This window comes from Ursus maritimus, unplaced genomic scaffold (genome assembly GCF_017311325.1).
Source record: "Ursus maritimus isolate PB19 unplaced genomic scaffold, ASM1731132v1 scaffold_2, whole genome shotgun sequence".
NCBI classification, from domain to species: Eukaryota; Metazoa; Chordata; class Mammalia; order Carnivora; family Ursidae; genus Ursus; species Ursus maritimus.
In genome coordinates this window covers 78,140,802-78,156,244 of record NW_024424452.1, presented here as the reverse complement: position 1 = coordinate 78,156,244, position 15,443 = coordinate 78,140,802, and the positions used below count along the sequence as shown (strand labels likewise).

General features: G+C 37.8%; 1 protein-coding gene across 3 annotated transcripts in view; it reads right to left on the bottom strand.

Moving 5' to 3' along the window:
- Positions 1-15,443, bottom strand: part of RABGAP1L (RAB GTPase activating protein 1 like) — a 713,371-nt gene that overhangs the window by 488,531 nt on the left and 209,397 nt on the right. For all 3 annotated transcript variants that reach the window (XR_005836374.1, XM_040636233.1, XM_008696595.2), the window contains one exon: positions 4,964-5,114. Coding sequence is in view for 2 of the 3 variants with exons in the window: in XM_040636233.1 (XP_040492167.1) it covers positions 4,964-5,114 (151 nt within the window). In the remaining variant the exon portion in view is untranslated. The remainder of the gene's footprint in view (positions 1-4,963; positions 5,115-15,443) is intronic.

The following is a 15,443-nucleotide window of genomic DNA, read 5'->3' as shown; positions in this document are numbered from 1 at the left end:
TTCAGGAATATGTGGTACCAGTCTACCACTGATCCAAAAACAGTGCTGATGCCCTCAGCCTTTGGTAGAAATCATGCAGCAGCAGACAATGGCTGAAGCCTCAGGCCACTTTAGGACAGACTGTGTAGGGGCACCTGGGTGGCTCAGTAGGTTGAGTGTCTGACTTTGGCTCAGGTCATGATCTCAGGGTTCTGGGACTGAGCTCTGAGCTGGGCTCCATGCTCAGCAGGGAGTCTGCTTCTCCCATTCCTTCTCTCTCTGACCCTACCCTCATCCCTGCTAGCTCTCTCAAATAAATAAATAAATATATTTTTTTTAAAGGATAGACTGTGTAAAGACCCATCTTAAAAGGGATGGCTTGAAGTTCAGTGTTTTAGAACTTTTCTATTACTGATTCTATAAAGTACTATTTAGATCTTTTCTACCACTTGTAAGGTTTTACATGTTTCCCGATATAAACGGAATAATACCTAGTTTATAAACTTCATTTCCATACGACGAATAGTATAAAGCAGAGAAAAAGGATAGTACTGCTTTTATTTCTGTAGCCTTTTATTATCCTTAATGGTTAACAATGAGAAAAATATATAGAGTTTTTCCTTCCAAAGGATCTTTAAAAGACAAAATGTAGGAATGTCCTATCCCTTTCGTTTCTCTTTTAGAGTTTTCTGTTTTATGGGTTCAAAAATTGATTCTGCCATTTAGTAATTGTTGTGTCTTTTAATTTCTCTGCACCTCCTTTTTCCTCAATGGTAAAAATGGGAACTGCATCACCAAAGTGGTCAGACTTACATGGAAAGAACATAAGAAAGCACTAAACATAATGCCCATTACTCCATAATATCCACCTCCCCCCACCCCATTAATTTCCTCAGCAAGTGTTTTCTAGCATTAGCGAGAGGGTGGTCCTAGTGTTGAATACTAAGATTACAGCAGTAAACAAAATCCAGACACATTCCTTGCTGAGGGTTTATAGTCTAGAGCGCCCCCATGAATCATACTGCACTTCCCACAACCTGACCATGGCGGGACCTTTCACAACTCTGTCTTTATGCTTGCCGCTGCCTCAGCCTAAATACATCCTCCTATTCGTTGCTCCTAGGCAAAGCTGGCTGCTCCACTCTGCTCCCTTAACACTTTGCTCATAATTTTGTCCCAGCACTTATACGATAGTATCACCATTTCTCTGCTTTTTTAACTGCCTCCCCCACTGGACAGTTAACTCCTACAAGGGTAGGTATAAGAGTTACTCTTTTTATACCTCTCGTACCTAGCATAGTGTCAAACACAAAAGACATCTTAATGTTTGATCAGTTAAAGAATGAATTAGTTGTACAAGCAGATAACAGGGTGTTACACATCTTGTTTTGCTTCTTTCTCTTTCTCTTCATTTCTCAGATGGATGTACTGAAACCTACACAGGTCTCAAGAACCCATAGTAATCTCTATTTTTCCCATATTAGTTTTCTGTGTCACTCATTTAAGCATATACTGACCTATTTTCCTCATCCCCAGCATTAGTGAGTGCTTACCATGTACTGGGCATGCTCTGAGTGCTTTATGAGGATTATCTAATTGAATCCTCCCAACAATTCCATAAGACACAGATAAAGACCATTAGACAAAGGAAGGAATTGAGAGTAAGGATAATTAAGGAATTTGCCCAAGGTCACAAACTAGTAGGCAGCAGAGCTTGAAATCTGAACCCAAGGTCTCCCTCTAGGGTGAGCGCCAACATTTCCTAAGGTGGAGCTACCACTTTTACCAAGACAAGTTGGGTCTGAAAGCTCCTTTTGATGCTAGCAGTAGAGTGAACATAATTCTCCATGATTTAGATGTAACAGCTCTTCTGACTGGTCCTGCTTGGTCTCTGGCATCAGATTGCAGTTATCAGTTAGTCTGCGGCTTTTGTCCTGGTTCATCTTCTGTGGAATCTAGACTAGAGCTTTTCATCCTTTTTAAATTTTTGGTCCCATTACATTTCCTACCAGTCAAAAAGATTTGTAAAGCTTTATTTTCCGTAGATTACATTATAAAAACAAGAGCAGAGAGTGTGACTATTCTACACTGTACTCCCACACTTCTCTATTCAGTATTATTCTCTAGCCTTGAGCTACAAGATGCAGGGTAATTCAATCTACACACCCCACTGGCCATTCCAAAACTATGCCAGTAATTCCCAGTGATTCCTACCTACTCTCTGGAAAAAACAATGGAAGCTAGTATATCAAGACCTAATGCTCAAATTAACCCATTGGTGATAGGTGTCCCCAACTAGGTAAGATTCCTGGGGGAAAAGATACTGCTTCATACTTTACTAGGTTTACACACAACCTAACCCAACATAAAGTTTATAGTTTGGGGAAGAAAAAAAGAATGACTATGTCTATGGCAGGTGAAAGACCTATACTCTGAAAACTATAAAATGCTGACGAAAGAAATTCAAGACGACACAAAGAAATGGAAAGACATTCCATTCTTACGGGTTGGAAGAACAAACATTGTTAAAATGTCTACTCTACCCAAAGCCATCCACACATTTACTGCAATCCCTATCAAAATACCAACAGCATTTTTCACAGAACTAGAACAAACAATCCTAAAATTTGTATGGAACCACAATAGACTTTGAATAGCCAAAGCAATCTTGAAAAAGAAAAACAAAACTGGAAGCATCACAATTCCAGATTTCAAGTTATATTACAAAGCAGTAGTAACTAAAACAGTATGGTAGTGTCATAAAAACAGACACACAGATCAAAGGGATAGAACAGAAAACCCAGAAGTATATCCACAAGTATATGGTCAATTAATCTTCAACAAAGGAAGAATAAATACACAATGGGAAAAAGATGGGCTTAACCGCTGTGCCACCCAGGCGCCCCTGCACAATTTTTCTATTGAGTTTTTCTATTGAGTTAAACTTTACATAACATAAAATTCGCCATTTTAAGGTATACAATTCAGTGGTTTTTAGTATATTCACAATATTGTACAACCATCACCACTATAAAATTCCAGAACATTTCCATCACCCCAAAAAGCAACCCTGTATCTGTTAGCAGTTACTCCCAATTCTTCCATCCTCCAGCCACTGGCAACCATTAGCCTACCTTCTGCCTCTATGCATTTGCCTATTCTGAACATTTCATGTAAATAGAATCATACAATATGAGTTACTTTTTAATATGTTGGTTTAGCAGTTTACAAAACAATTTGAAACTTGTTTCAAAATCAGTTTTCTTGATTCATGGTTTTAATCATTATCATATCTGAAAAAGACTGACAGAGATCCAGAGAACCAAATAGAGGAGCACCATTTTTTTTCAGTCGCACCCATCAATTATTTTGTTGAAATTTGGTTAGGAAATTACTCATTTTCTCACACGAATTTTTTCAAAGGACTCCCTACACCCAACATGGGGCTTGAACTCACAACCCCAAGATCAAGAGTCACACACTCTACGGGCTGAGCCAGCCAGGCACCCCTCAAATGAATTCTTATCAGTAAACCAGTTTGATTTTTAACAGTCAGTTCCAAATTTTCTACAACTATTTGTAAAAGTTTTTAAAACTTCCAGGTTTTTAAGAAGATGTTAAGAGTTTTATAATAACACATGTAGCTTTCAGTGTGACAAAATCACATAGTGATGTTTAAATTGCCAAATGTTTCAAATGTCCTTCTCTATAACATGAGTTTATTTCTAGAAGTAGTTGCTTTGTCATCCTTTAACAACATTAATTCTTACTTGAAGGGACAGATTAGTATTTTTCTTTTCTGTTTTTTGTTATTTTTAGTATCTTGATATATAATATCCTGCGATAGCAATCTCTTTAAACCACTCATATACCCTGTGTGGGTTAAGTTAAAACTAGACAACCTTTAAATCCATGTAATTGAGCACATGCAAATTGCAAGAAAACTCTAACATCAAGAAAGCGCATACATGAGTGTGAGCACCACTGTTATTCCTTCCCAAGGTGTGCAAGCAAGCCCCTTCTTCCCTTGGGTCACTCCTAAATCACATGGGACAAGTAGCCATTGGGCCCAACGACTTACTGAGGTCTCAGTACCACGGCACAGCAAATATTAGGATAGCTCAATATGCTTTGTGTTGCAATTTAAAAAACACAAATGAAACTTTAGACACCCCCCCCACACACACATCAATAGATCATCTTGCATATTCCACTGTAGAAAACACTAATCATAAAAAATGGTAAAGTTTTTTTTTTAAATCTGAATTTAGCAGGGGGTGAATTTAGGCACTCAGAAAGTATTTGTGGGAGGGAGGGAGGCTCAGGTGGAAAGAAAGGAAGAAAGAATTAGAGGGGCTAAACAATATGAAAAGTTGATAAATCCTGAGGAACAAAGTCTTGGTTATCAAAAAATCTCATTTATGAACAGAGATGTTTAAATCCATGATTTAGAGTAGATTAAGAAATTAGGAGGTGAGACCTAAGAGGAGACTCTAGGACTGAGGATTACCTTTACATATGCTCTGCAATCAGCTCTTTGAACATAAGCACAGGAATTTACGTTGGAAGCAGGGGCTCCTGACAGAATAAGGATCTGGGCAACTATCTACATCATGTAAGTGTAAGGTTACGTAAGAACAGAAGGCCTTTTAATTTCATTTTAAGTTAATTTGACTTTAAAATCACACTAGAGTATAATTATACTATGTGCAAATATAATTGTATATACATCTCATACAGTAAGAAAGCTTCATTGAAAACACTTGAAATATAAATATCTTCCACTTCAACGAAAAAATGAAAGCCAAGGCATTGTTTACCACTATCCACAACAAGTGCTCAGAACGAAAGGCAGAACCATTCACTGCACAACACCAAAATCGTTTTTAAAGAAGTTCAAAACATTTATGACTTATTGCAGCTATGAAAACAGTATTTATTTAATATGCCGTCCAACGAGAAGAATATGAAAAAAGCTTCCTACCTTTGTGATAAGAAGTCGGTATCTATCCAGCATTGCCTGGTTGTCATGGCAGCCTGCTAATAACTGCCACACCTCTGCCCTCAGTGCTTCGGGGACGCCACTCTTCACCAGAGTGGACAGCCCCTTCGGTCGTGCACCAAGGTTACTGTGCCTAAGAAAACAAGAAAACAAACTATTCATACTCCCTTCACCACTGCTGAACTGCTGTTGTTATGAAAAGTATGTTAATGAATTTACATAAAAATGTAAGCCTGGGTTGAGAGAAAAACTGGGAAGGAAAGCATGAAACACCATCGGTAGCTCAGTGATGTCATGGACGTTGTTCCCCAGTCCCATCTTCTTCACTGGTGAACCGTGTTATTCTACCGTCAAGAAAAGTTTTTACTTCCTCTCATTCACTTTTTAAAATCATCCTATGAACTTATTCATAAAAATGAATGTGTTAATTATATATTTCTGGGAAGCATTTCAAGGCATAAAAAGAACCATCTGAATCCCTCGACATGAACAGAGGGCAAGCTGGCTAAATGGCGTGGGTATGGCAGGGGATGGGGGAACAGGATGCTGAAAGTGGATCACAGGCCTCTCACGTCTTGACTATACCCCTACATCCTGACCCAAACTACTCCCTAAATGAAGGAGTAGTTTCTTACAAAAGAAACTACACCTTTCTTACAAAGCCTATACAACCCACACAGTTTCACCTTGCTAGGGGAATAGCATATACTTATCAGCCACGGGTGCTTAGAAACGAAACAAAGGCAAATATTTTTTGTCATGAAGTCAATGAAGACATAGTAAGTGTGCTACTATAATAATCTGCCCAACTGGACAAGAAAATGACTTGCTGTTCCCTGTCTTGTGAATATAAATTCCATTCTTCAACGTTTTCCTGGTGCGTAGCTTGAAACTGGAGCTATGTTTTATGCCCCTTTGCTCACATTTTATCTCTACTTGTACTTGTTGCTCAGTTTTGATCTCTTAGAGCTGACCCTGCTGTGACCATCTGGACTCCAAAACTTGATGATGTGCTCTGGTTTGATCTAACATTCAGGCTCTGGTTTCAAGTTTTAGCCTTACAAGTCATAGAATCAATATGTCTGTTTCCTAAAACTGGCCTCCCATCTACTCACCAACTTCTCTAGCTTATAGAGCTATCTCCAGCCCAGACCTCAGTTTCAGCAGGCCCTTCCTCTGAAAATATGCTCCATTCTTTTCCCATTCAGTCATAATCTGGCCATTTTGGAAAAACTGTTGTAACTTCCATAACTCAAAAGCTCAAGTAAACTCATCCCATTAATATTTTTAACAAACCGTCAAGTGTGTATCTATTCTGCTTTCTTCCAGCCTCTTCAAATAAAATTTTTATATTGCTGAGTCAGAGAACCTAAGCTGCCGATACTGATTGGCTTGGAGCAAAATGAAATAAAAAGAGGTAGAGCTTATATGATTTAAAACACTATTGCACATTAGGGACCAGTTATGTTGTTTAGTGAAAAAAGCAAGTTTCAAAACATTTTATAGGATACAATTTTAAATATATATTCTCTCTCTCCCTCTCTCAAATTTTATATATATTATTTTAAATACATATTCGTTCTCTCTCTCCCTCCCTCTCTTGCTCCCTCTCTAACACATAATATTTTGAAACCTGATTTCAACTTGCATAGGAAAAAAAATAGAAGAATACACTCCAAACATATGTGCAATAGAATTGAGAGGAAAACTACTTCTTTGATTTTCCTCTGCTGTTTGAAATATTCACAATGATCTTAAATTATTTTATAATCGTACACAAAAGAGTCATTTCAATTATTTAAATTTCTCTCATGGACTGAAACTATAACCTTAATTCGTAAAAACAACAAAGCTAAATATGCTCCAGAGAATTTCTTGAGAATATTATTCTCAAGAAGACTCACACCTGAGTAAACTATCTAATACCTGTAACCCCTTCCAGCTGCCTCTTCTTTGCTATTCAATTGAGTATAATATTAGCAAAAGAATATTATGCCACATGAGAGCTGGGATCAGTCATAAAATGATCTTTCTCACAATTTATTTGGTTCTGATTATACTTTCGAATAGGAAAAACATATGTTGTTTGAGGGTAGCTGAGTTTCTGTACTCTTAGGGTAAAAAACTGAATTAACTAAAAACAAGAGTGTACAAAGGTCTAAGCTCATTTTCCTCTGAAATTAAATGCAAAATATTCTGAATTTTAAGTCCCACAATATAAGGGGAATAGCAAACTAATTAAATATATCATATGCTACATGTTATATAGATCAGTAAGTCATCAGTGTATCCACAGCTATTAAAACTCCAATACACACCTCCCATGTAAAAGAAACCTTTCCTCAACCCCACATAATCCTCTGGCTATCAAACTGTCTCCAACCTTGCAACAACAAATTTCTCAAAAGAGTTGTTAAATAGTCATTACCTCTATTTCCTCCTCTCTCACTCATTCCTCGACCTAGCTCAACATGGCTTCTGCAGCTCTCCTTAGTTTTCACTGAAGTAATACATGACGTCTCTCCATGCCACAATGTTCAAGGGACATTTTTCAATCCTTTCACTGTTTACCACTTTGCTTCCTTTGGCTTCAATGACAAAGCCCTCTCTCTTCCCCTCACAGACCCCACTGTTGTTGCTTCTCCTCTATGAACTTCCCAAGTGTTTTGGGTGCTCTCTCCACACTCTCCTCAGTGGTCTACTTCTCATGGCTCTCTCGTCTCTGAGTGTTTTCACTCATTCCCATGTGTTTGGAGTTCCACAGGCTCAAAGGCACGTCAAAATCAACATGTCCAAACCTCAATCCATATTTTCTTCCTAAACCTTGTTCTCCAGGGTATCCCATCTCAGGGACTGTCACCACAATCTATCCAAATTAGAAACCTAGGAGTTATTGTTGACATTACTCTCTGCCCTACAGTAATCCATCAACAAGTCTAATGCATTTTTCCTGACCTTTCCAAATTCCATGCACTTCTCCCTATCTCGACACTGCCACCTGTTCTATTCACCCTAGACCTCGCAGCACAGCTTCCTAACATTCACTCGTCATACCACAATATATTTCCAATACTGCCGGCAAATATAATTTTGTATAATGATTTAAAATAAGACTTTATATTTGGAATATTTTTCCCTATACATGCATACATACACATGCATACACACGCCCCTACTGAACATTTCACCACAATATGATTCCACTCAATCGACATTCAGCTTCTCGCTGACCCTCAGCCACCTGTCTGGCCAGGCATTATGGAAAAAAATCTTTTCTCCTCTCTTAAAAACCTAGGCTCTATTTATCTTTATAGACTGACATTTAAAAAGAACTAGGTCATTCATAACACTACATGATTAACAGATTTAATTTACTGATTATCCTGGTAATCATATAGTAATTATACTGCACACAGCACCCTAATACTGAAGGGGCACTAAGGGATATTAAGCCAAATACTACTAGTATATATCTGTGACAAGGGAGGACTCAAATGAAATAGCAATTTACGGAAATAATCATTGCTTTCATTATTTCTGATAAAACAACCTATCAGTAACTACATACGGCCATTGCTTTAATAAAACACTAACTGCAGCTATCAAGAGACCTAGAAATAGGCAACTAGTTGTTACATGAGCTGCACCATGCACTGGAAACAAGAGGCATCTAATTATTCAAAAAGTCACACATTAAGCAGATATATACTAAATGTACAGTAATCAGGTAGATTTTAATACATAAATAAAAAACTCCAGAAGGGCAAGAATCTGTCTTCTTTGCTTTTGCACCCCAAGTACTTAGAACAGTGCTTGGCACAGAGAAGGCATTCAATGTATTTTAGATACATGAGTGAACAGATTTATAAAATTAAATTAATATGATCAACTACTAAGGCTAAGCAAAAAAAAAAAAAGAATGCTTTTTTAAAAGCAAACATTCACAGTGATTTTAATAAGTTCATAAAGCTGCCATGTATTCATCTAGTTACCTTCAAAAGAGACATCTTTTCTTGAAACTATCTAGGCATATAAGAACTTTTTCTATTCCAAAACTGTCCAAAGAGAATTTCAAAGGGAAGGTATCATTTCTAACAAAAACAGCAGAGAAATCAAGAGATGAGAAGAAAAGCCACTGAATGACATTGAGTGGTCACTGATGGAATTAGGGCAATTTTGACAGAAGGGAGGTGGACGTAGGTGGCTGGGAAATAGGAGACTGTGAGGACCGTGGCTTGACCCATTTTAAAAGGTTCCCTCAGGAAAAAGAATAGCTAGAACTGAAACTAAAAGACAGGGATTTCTCCTTTCCCCAACAGTGAGAAGATCTAAATATGTAAACCTAGATCTTACTTAAATTAAACAAGCTGCATTAAGAAAAATTTCAAGAGGGGCGCCTGGGTGGCTCAGTTGGTTAAGCGTCTGCCTTTGGCTCAGGTCATGATCTCAGGGTCCTGGGATTGAGCCCGACATAGGGCTTCCTGCTCAGCGGGGAGCCTGCTTCTCCCTCTCCCTCTGCATCTCCCATCTCCCTTGTGCTCTCTCTCTTGCTCTCTCTCTCTCTCAAATAAATACTTGAAGTCTTAAAAAAAAAAAACCTTCAGGAAAAAAGACAGATTAAAAGATCAGTCTGAAGATGAAGAGCACATACTTTGATTTGGGGGTGAAGACGAGCAGGATTTTTTTCTCAGCTGAAAAAAATGGAACATTATATGTTAATGTGAAAAAGGAAGAAAGCTCTAAATGTTCATGCTTAGTGATTCTAGCCTTTCGGGTTCCCTCTGAGCTTATATTTTATTTTGTCCTCCCAGCAGTTTGTTGATGCTTGGTTCGGCTGAGACCACAGATTAAGACAACACTTTCCCACTTTGGTTAGTATAGCCGTGAAGAACACAATCAAAGTGCCTACCAAATATATATCAATTTTCTGATATTCTAATAAAAGAGGATGAATAGCTTGAAGATGGTTTTATTCAATAAACCAACACCTAATTTTCACCTCAGACATTCACTTAGTATTTTTGGTTAGGAAATCTTCCTGCTATAAAATGTGACCTTTTTACCTAAGTTTTCAGAGTCAGTACTCCATTCGTCTAGTTTTCAAAAATCTCAACAGCTACCACACAATTGCAAAACCAGAAGCAGTTATCCAGAAGTAATTCTGCCCAATTCCTTAAATTCTCTCAATAATTTAATACTCAGGCCATGAGCACTACTATTTTGAATACATTCAACATGTCACAGAAATCTTGCTACCACTTTCCAGTTTGGATTTTCCAAGTCCTCCCATCACACATCTCCTCTCTTCCTCTCTCCCTGCCGCTGGCCCTCTTCCTCAATTCTAGCTCACTCACGTTTTCCCTGCAGTTATTTCTTCAAGACACCTTACCTCCAAGCTCATATAACAGACCTCCACTACTGAACTTTTAACACGCTCTGTTTTTAGCTTTCTTTTCCATACTATCTTTATTTCTTTCTGATAATTTCAAATTCATATTATTTCCCTTTACATCTTTCTAGTGGTATACTTAATTAACTGAATTCTGCTTTTATCCATAAACGTTTCACTTTATTTCAATACAGTGATCTAGTGGTTCTATATAAGTTCAAATACTTTCAACTATATTTTAGTTAAAAGTTCATTAAGAACACAGGCTGAAGGGACACCTGGGTGGCTCAGTCTGTCGTCTGCCTTTGGTTCAGGTCATGATCCCAGAGTCCTGGGATTGAGTCCCTCATCAGGCTCCTTGCTCAGTGGGGAGCCTGCTTCTCCCTCTGACGGCCGCTCCCCCTGCTTGTGCACATGCGCTCTCTCTCTCTGACAAATAAATAACACAAATCTTTAAAAAAAGAACAACAACAACAACACAGGCTGTCTCCTCACTTTAAAGAAAAATATCCCCAAAGCAAAACTGCAGTATTTTATACAACAGGTGCTTTACTTAAATAAATCACAAAAATAACTTCATGTAAGTACCTAACCAGTATTGCTAAGACTCACCAAAAGCTTCTAAATGTAAAGAACACTAATGTTTAAAAAAGACATTTCAAGAGCCATTAAAAATTTTTATCAATCCTTGTATAATAGATATAAATTTCGCTCAATTAGGCAAATTTTACCCTTTTTATGCATATGAATTATCATGACACGACTGCAATAATGAGCCAAATAAAATAAAAATATTTGAATTGTAGAAGATGCAGCACATTTTGTAAAGGTCAAAAAAATCAGTTCTTTTAGTTGTTTAAAATAGCTTCCTCACATAGTGATCCAAGGGGCACCTGCACCCCAGTGTTTACAGCAGCAGTATCCACAATAGCCAAACTATGGAAAGAGCCCAGATGTCCATCAGTAGATGAATGGATAAAGAAGATGTGGTATATACATACAATGGAATATTACTCAGCCATCAGAAAAATGAAATCTTACCATTTGCAACAATGTGGATGGAAATAGACAGTATTATGCTAAGCAAAATAAGTCAATCAGAGAAAAACAATTATATGATTTCACTCATATGTGGAATTTAAGAAACAAAACAGGATCATAGGGGAAGGGAGGGGAAAATAAAATAAGATGAAATCAGAGAAGGAGATAAACCATAAGAGACACTTAACTATAGGAAAAAAACTGAGGGTTGCTGGAGGGGAGACGGACATTAAGGAGGGCATGTTATGTAACGAGCCCTATCACTTCTACCTCCAAAATCTTTCCCCATTTGGAAACTCCTCTCCCTGTGAGTTTGGTAAGATCTCATCAACCCATGCAATTACCTCCCAACCAGTTTCTCTATTAAAAGTTTCTTCCTAGGGGTGCCTGGGTGGTGCAGTCATTAAGTGTCTGCCTTCGGCTCAGGGCGTGATCCCGGCATTCTGGGATCGAGCCCCACATTAGGCTCCTCCGCTAGGAGCCTGCTTCTTCCTCTCCCACTCCCCCTGCTTGTGTTCCCTCTCTCACTGGCTGTCTCTGTCAAATAAATAAATAAAATCTTTAAAAAAAAAAAGTTTCTTCCTAAATAACAAAAAGCACCATAGCAATTTTAGCTTTAAAATATTTGTTGAGGATTGTCTTTACTATGTTGATAACCACTGAAGTTGGATGGTGGGCACATGAGGCTTTACTCTATATTATTTTCTCACTTGTCCATATCCATGACATCACAATTATCTGTTTAAATGTTTACATGCCTCTGTAAGAGGGCAAACTCCTTGGAGGTAGGAATTATCTCCTATTCATCTTTAAATCAGCAATGTCTAACACAGTTCCTAAGAGACAGAAGATAATTTTTTTTCAGTCGGATGAAATCATCCTATAGGAAAAAATAACAAAATGGTCAAGAAATCTAAAACAACTCAGTGTTTGTTAGTTTATTAAAATGGTCTGTTATGAGTATACATTCCTATCTTTCTTCATTATGAAGCTCAAAGGCAGGAACTGTGTCTTTATCTACGTATCTCCTAGAGCCTAGGAAGATCTTCATAAAATGTATGTTCCAACCAAGTTATAAATCTTGTATTTTATAAAAACAGCAAAGCTCTCAATTTGCTATTTATTTAGTCACCAAAGTAATTTGTGTTCCTGCCATTCTTATGGTCTCTCTGTAAACTCCTACTGGAAGGCTGGCAAAGGAATCAATTTCCCAATTTATTCTCTCCCTCTCATTGTAATTTCTACATTCTTCTATAAAAACTAATCCAGTAACCTACCCACACTACAGAAATGGCACCTGTCCACTTGGCTTTAAAAGTTCTGGCTCTGGAGCCAGACTGTCTAGATTCAAACCCTGACGTGGTCATTTACTCACCGCATGATTGTGGGCAAATTACTTACTGGCTCTTGAGCAAGTTACCTAATTCATTGCCATTATCTTCTGTGCATTTTTATGTTAGCCTCTTAATGTAGTTGCACCTCAGTTTCTCATCTCTTTTTTTTTTTTTTTTTTTTTAAGATTTTATTTAGTTGACAGAGTGAGAGAGCACAAGCAGGGGGAGCCGCAGAGGGAGAGGAAGAAGCAATCTCCCCACTGAGCAGGGAGCCCGATGTAGGGCTCGATCCCAGGACCCGGGATCATGACCTGAGCCAAAGGCTTAACCAACTGAGCTCCCAGGGGCCCCCAGTTTCTCATCTCTAAAATAAAGATAATAATAGTCCGTACCTCAGAGGGGTGCTGTGATGACTTGAGTAAGGCATCTAAAGTGCTCAGGGTAACACCTGGCACACAGCAGGTAAACTTCAGTCAGCTATTACTTTGTAGCCATGCCCCACCTTTCCTCCTGTCACAATGAACTGCCTGTGCTCCTAAATACAACTCCTCCATTAGACAAAAAATCCATCTCTTCTTGCCCATTCAACGACTTCTCTGGCAACTGTGTCCTCTCCTTCTGGCATTACCAAATTTTCTCCCCTAGATTATTTCCAACAACATACGACATGCTAAATTGACCATCTTAATTTTTAGAATAACTTCTCAATCCACACGCACTTCCTAACATGTCCCTATTTCTTGTAATCCTTTTACAGCAAAACTACTCTGAAGAGGTCCCTATACCTGCTGATTATCTTTCCTCTTAGACACGGTCTAATCAAGCTTTCATTCTCACCGCTCCATTGAGAGGTTCTTGTCAGGGTCATCAGTGACAACCGCATTGCTGGATCAAGTAAAATTCTCAGGCTCACTCTGACTTGACCTATTAGCAACTGATCCTTCCCTTCTTCTTGACAGACTTAGTTCCTTTGATTTCTATCTTGTTTCTTCTTCTACCTTTACAGCTGTGCTTTCTTGGACTCCTCTGTGTGATCCTCCCTCTCTCTCCAACCTCCAGACGCTGGAGTGGACAAGGGCCTGGTCCCTGGATGACTTCTCTATACACTCCCTAAGTAATCTTGTCCATTCTAACAGCTTTCAAGATCATCTATACATCGATGGCTCCCAAACTCCTATTTCCATCCTTACTTTTCCTTTGAATTCAATCTAACATGTAACTGACCAAAGGACACAATTCTTTGGATGTCTGCAAGACATCTCAACATCTCCCAAATCTTGATTTTATCTTCCAAAGGTGTTCTTCCTCCTTTTGTCTTTCATATTTAAGTAAATGCGAGACCTAGTTGTTCAAGCCAAAACTCTGGCATCGTTGGTCGGTTGTGTCTTTTTCTCAAGTCACACAGGAAACATAAGCAAATTCCATCAGCTCTGCCTCAAAATAAATCCAGAATCTGATCACGTTACTTTTTGCTATCAGCATGGTCTAAGACATCATCATCTCTCTCCTGGTTTGTTTACAATAGTCTTCTAACTATTCTGCCTGCTTTTGTCTTTGCTTTCTTATAATTTATTTTTCACTTCAAAGCCAGAATGATGCTTTCAAAATGTTTAAGTAAAAACATCTCACCATAACATGACATGATCAAGACACAAAGCAGTCAATAACTGTCCTATGAAAAATGAATCTACTAACAATCTAACAGGAAATATACCAATTTACATGTATTTAAAAATTACACAAGAAAAAAAATAATCAAGTACCAAATGTAGCTATGTAAAACTTTCATAGACTTGAAGGGACAGAAATCTGTAAGTCAAGAATTTTCATTCATAAATTCATTTAATAAATTTTTGTTGAGCACCTAGGCACTGTGATAGGGACCTGTAGGACAAAAGTGAATTTCAGGAGGTCATGTGCATTTGACATAACTTTGAAGGGCTAGAATAGAAAAATTAGTTTGAGACAGTGATTCCTACAATAAATACTACAAATCAAAGTAAAGAGAGAGGAATGTGAATACAAGGGATAATAAAGGCACTGACCTAAGAAGAGCACACACTTCAAAGAGCTACTCTACATATAAGCCGTGAATTTCATTCCTTTTTCCTTTTTTTCCTATTTCCTTCTTTCATTCATATTTATTACTTGTTCTGATGTATTCTGTGTAGTACACCATATAAAATAAGCATTTGGGTCTTTTTTCTTCTTTTCTTTTTCTGATATAGTAGTAGCATTTTGTGCCTCAACAATTAAAATGATCAGGATTAACGCTCTGGGTTTTTGGGGTTTGGGTTTTTTTGTTTTGTTTTGGTTTTGCCATTTAAGGTACAATTTATGCAGTGTAAAATTCACCCCAGTTCTGTGAGTTTTGACAAATTCATACAGTTATGTGGTCATCACTATAACCAAAATATAGGACAGTTCAAAAATTCTATGCTCTCTTGTAGAAAACACCACCCAACATGATCAATTCTTGGAAGCTACTAATAAATTTTCTATCATGATAGTTTGGCTTTTCTAGAATCTTATATAAGTGAAATCATGTAGTATTTAGCCATTCAAATCTGACATATTTCACTTAACGTAATGCATTTGAGATCCACCATGTTGTTGCGTGTATCAGTAGTTCACTCTTTTAATTGCTCAGGAATATTCCAGTGGCTGGATGTACCAGTTAGTTGATCCACATTGGAGA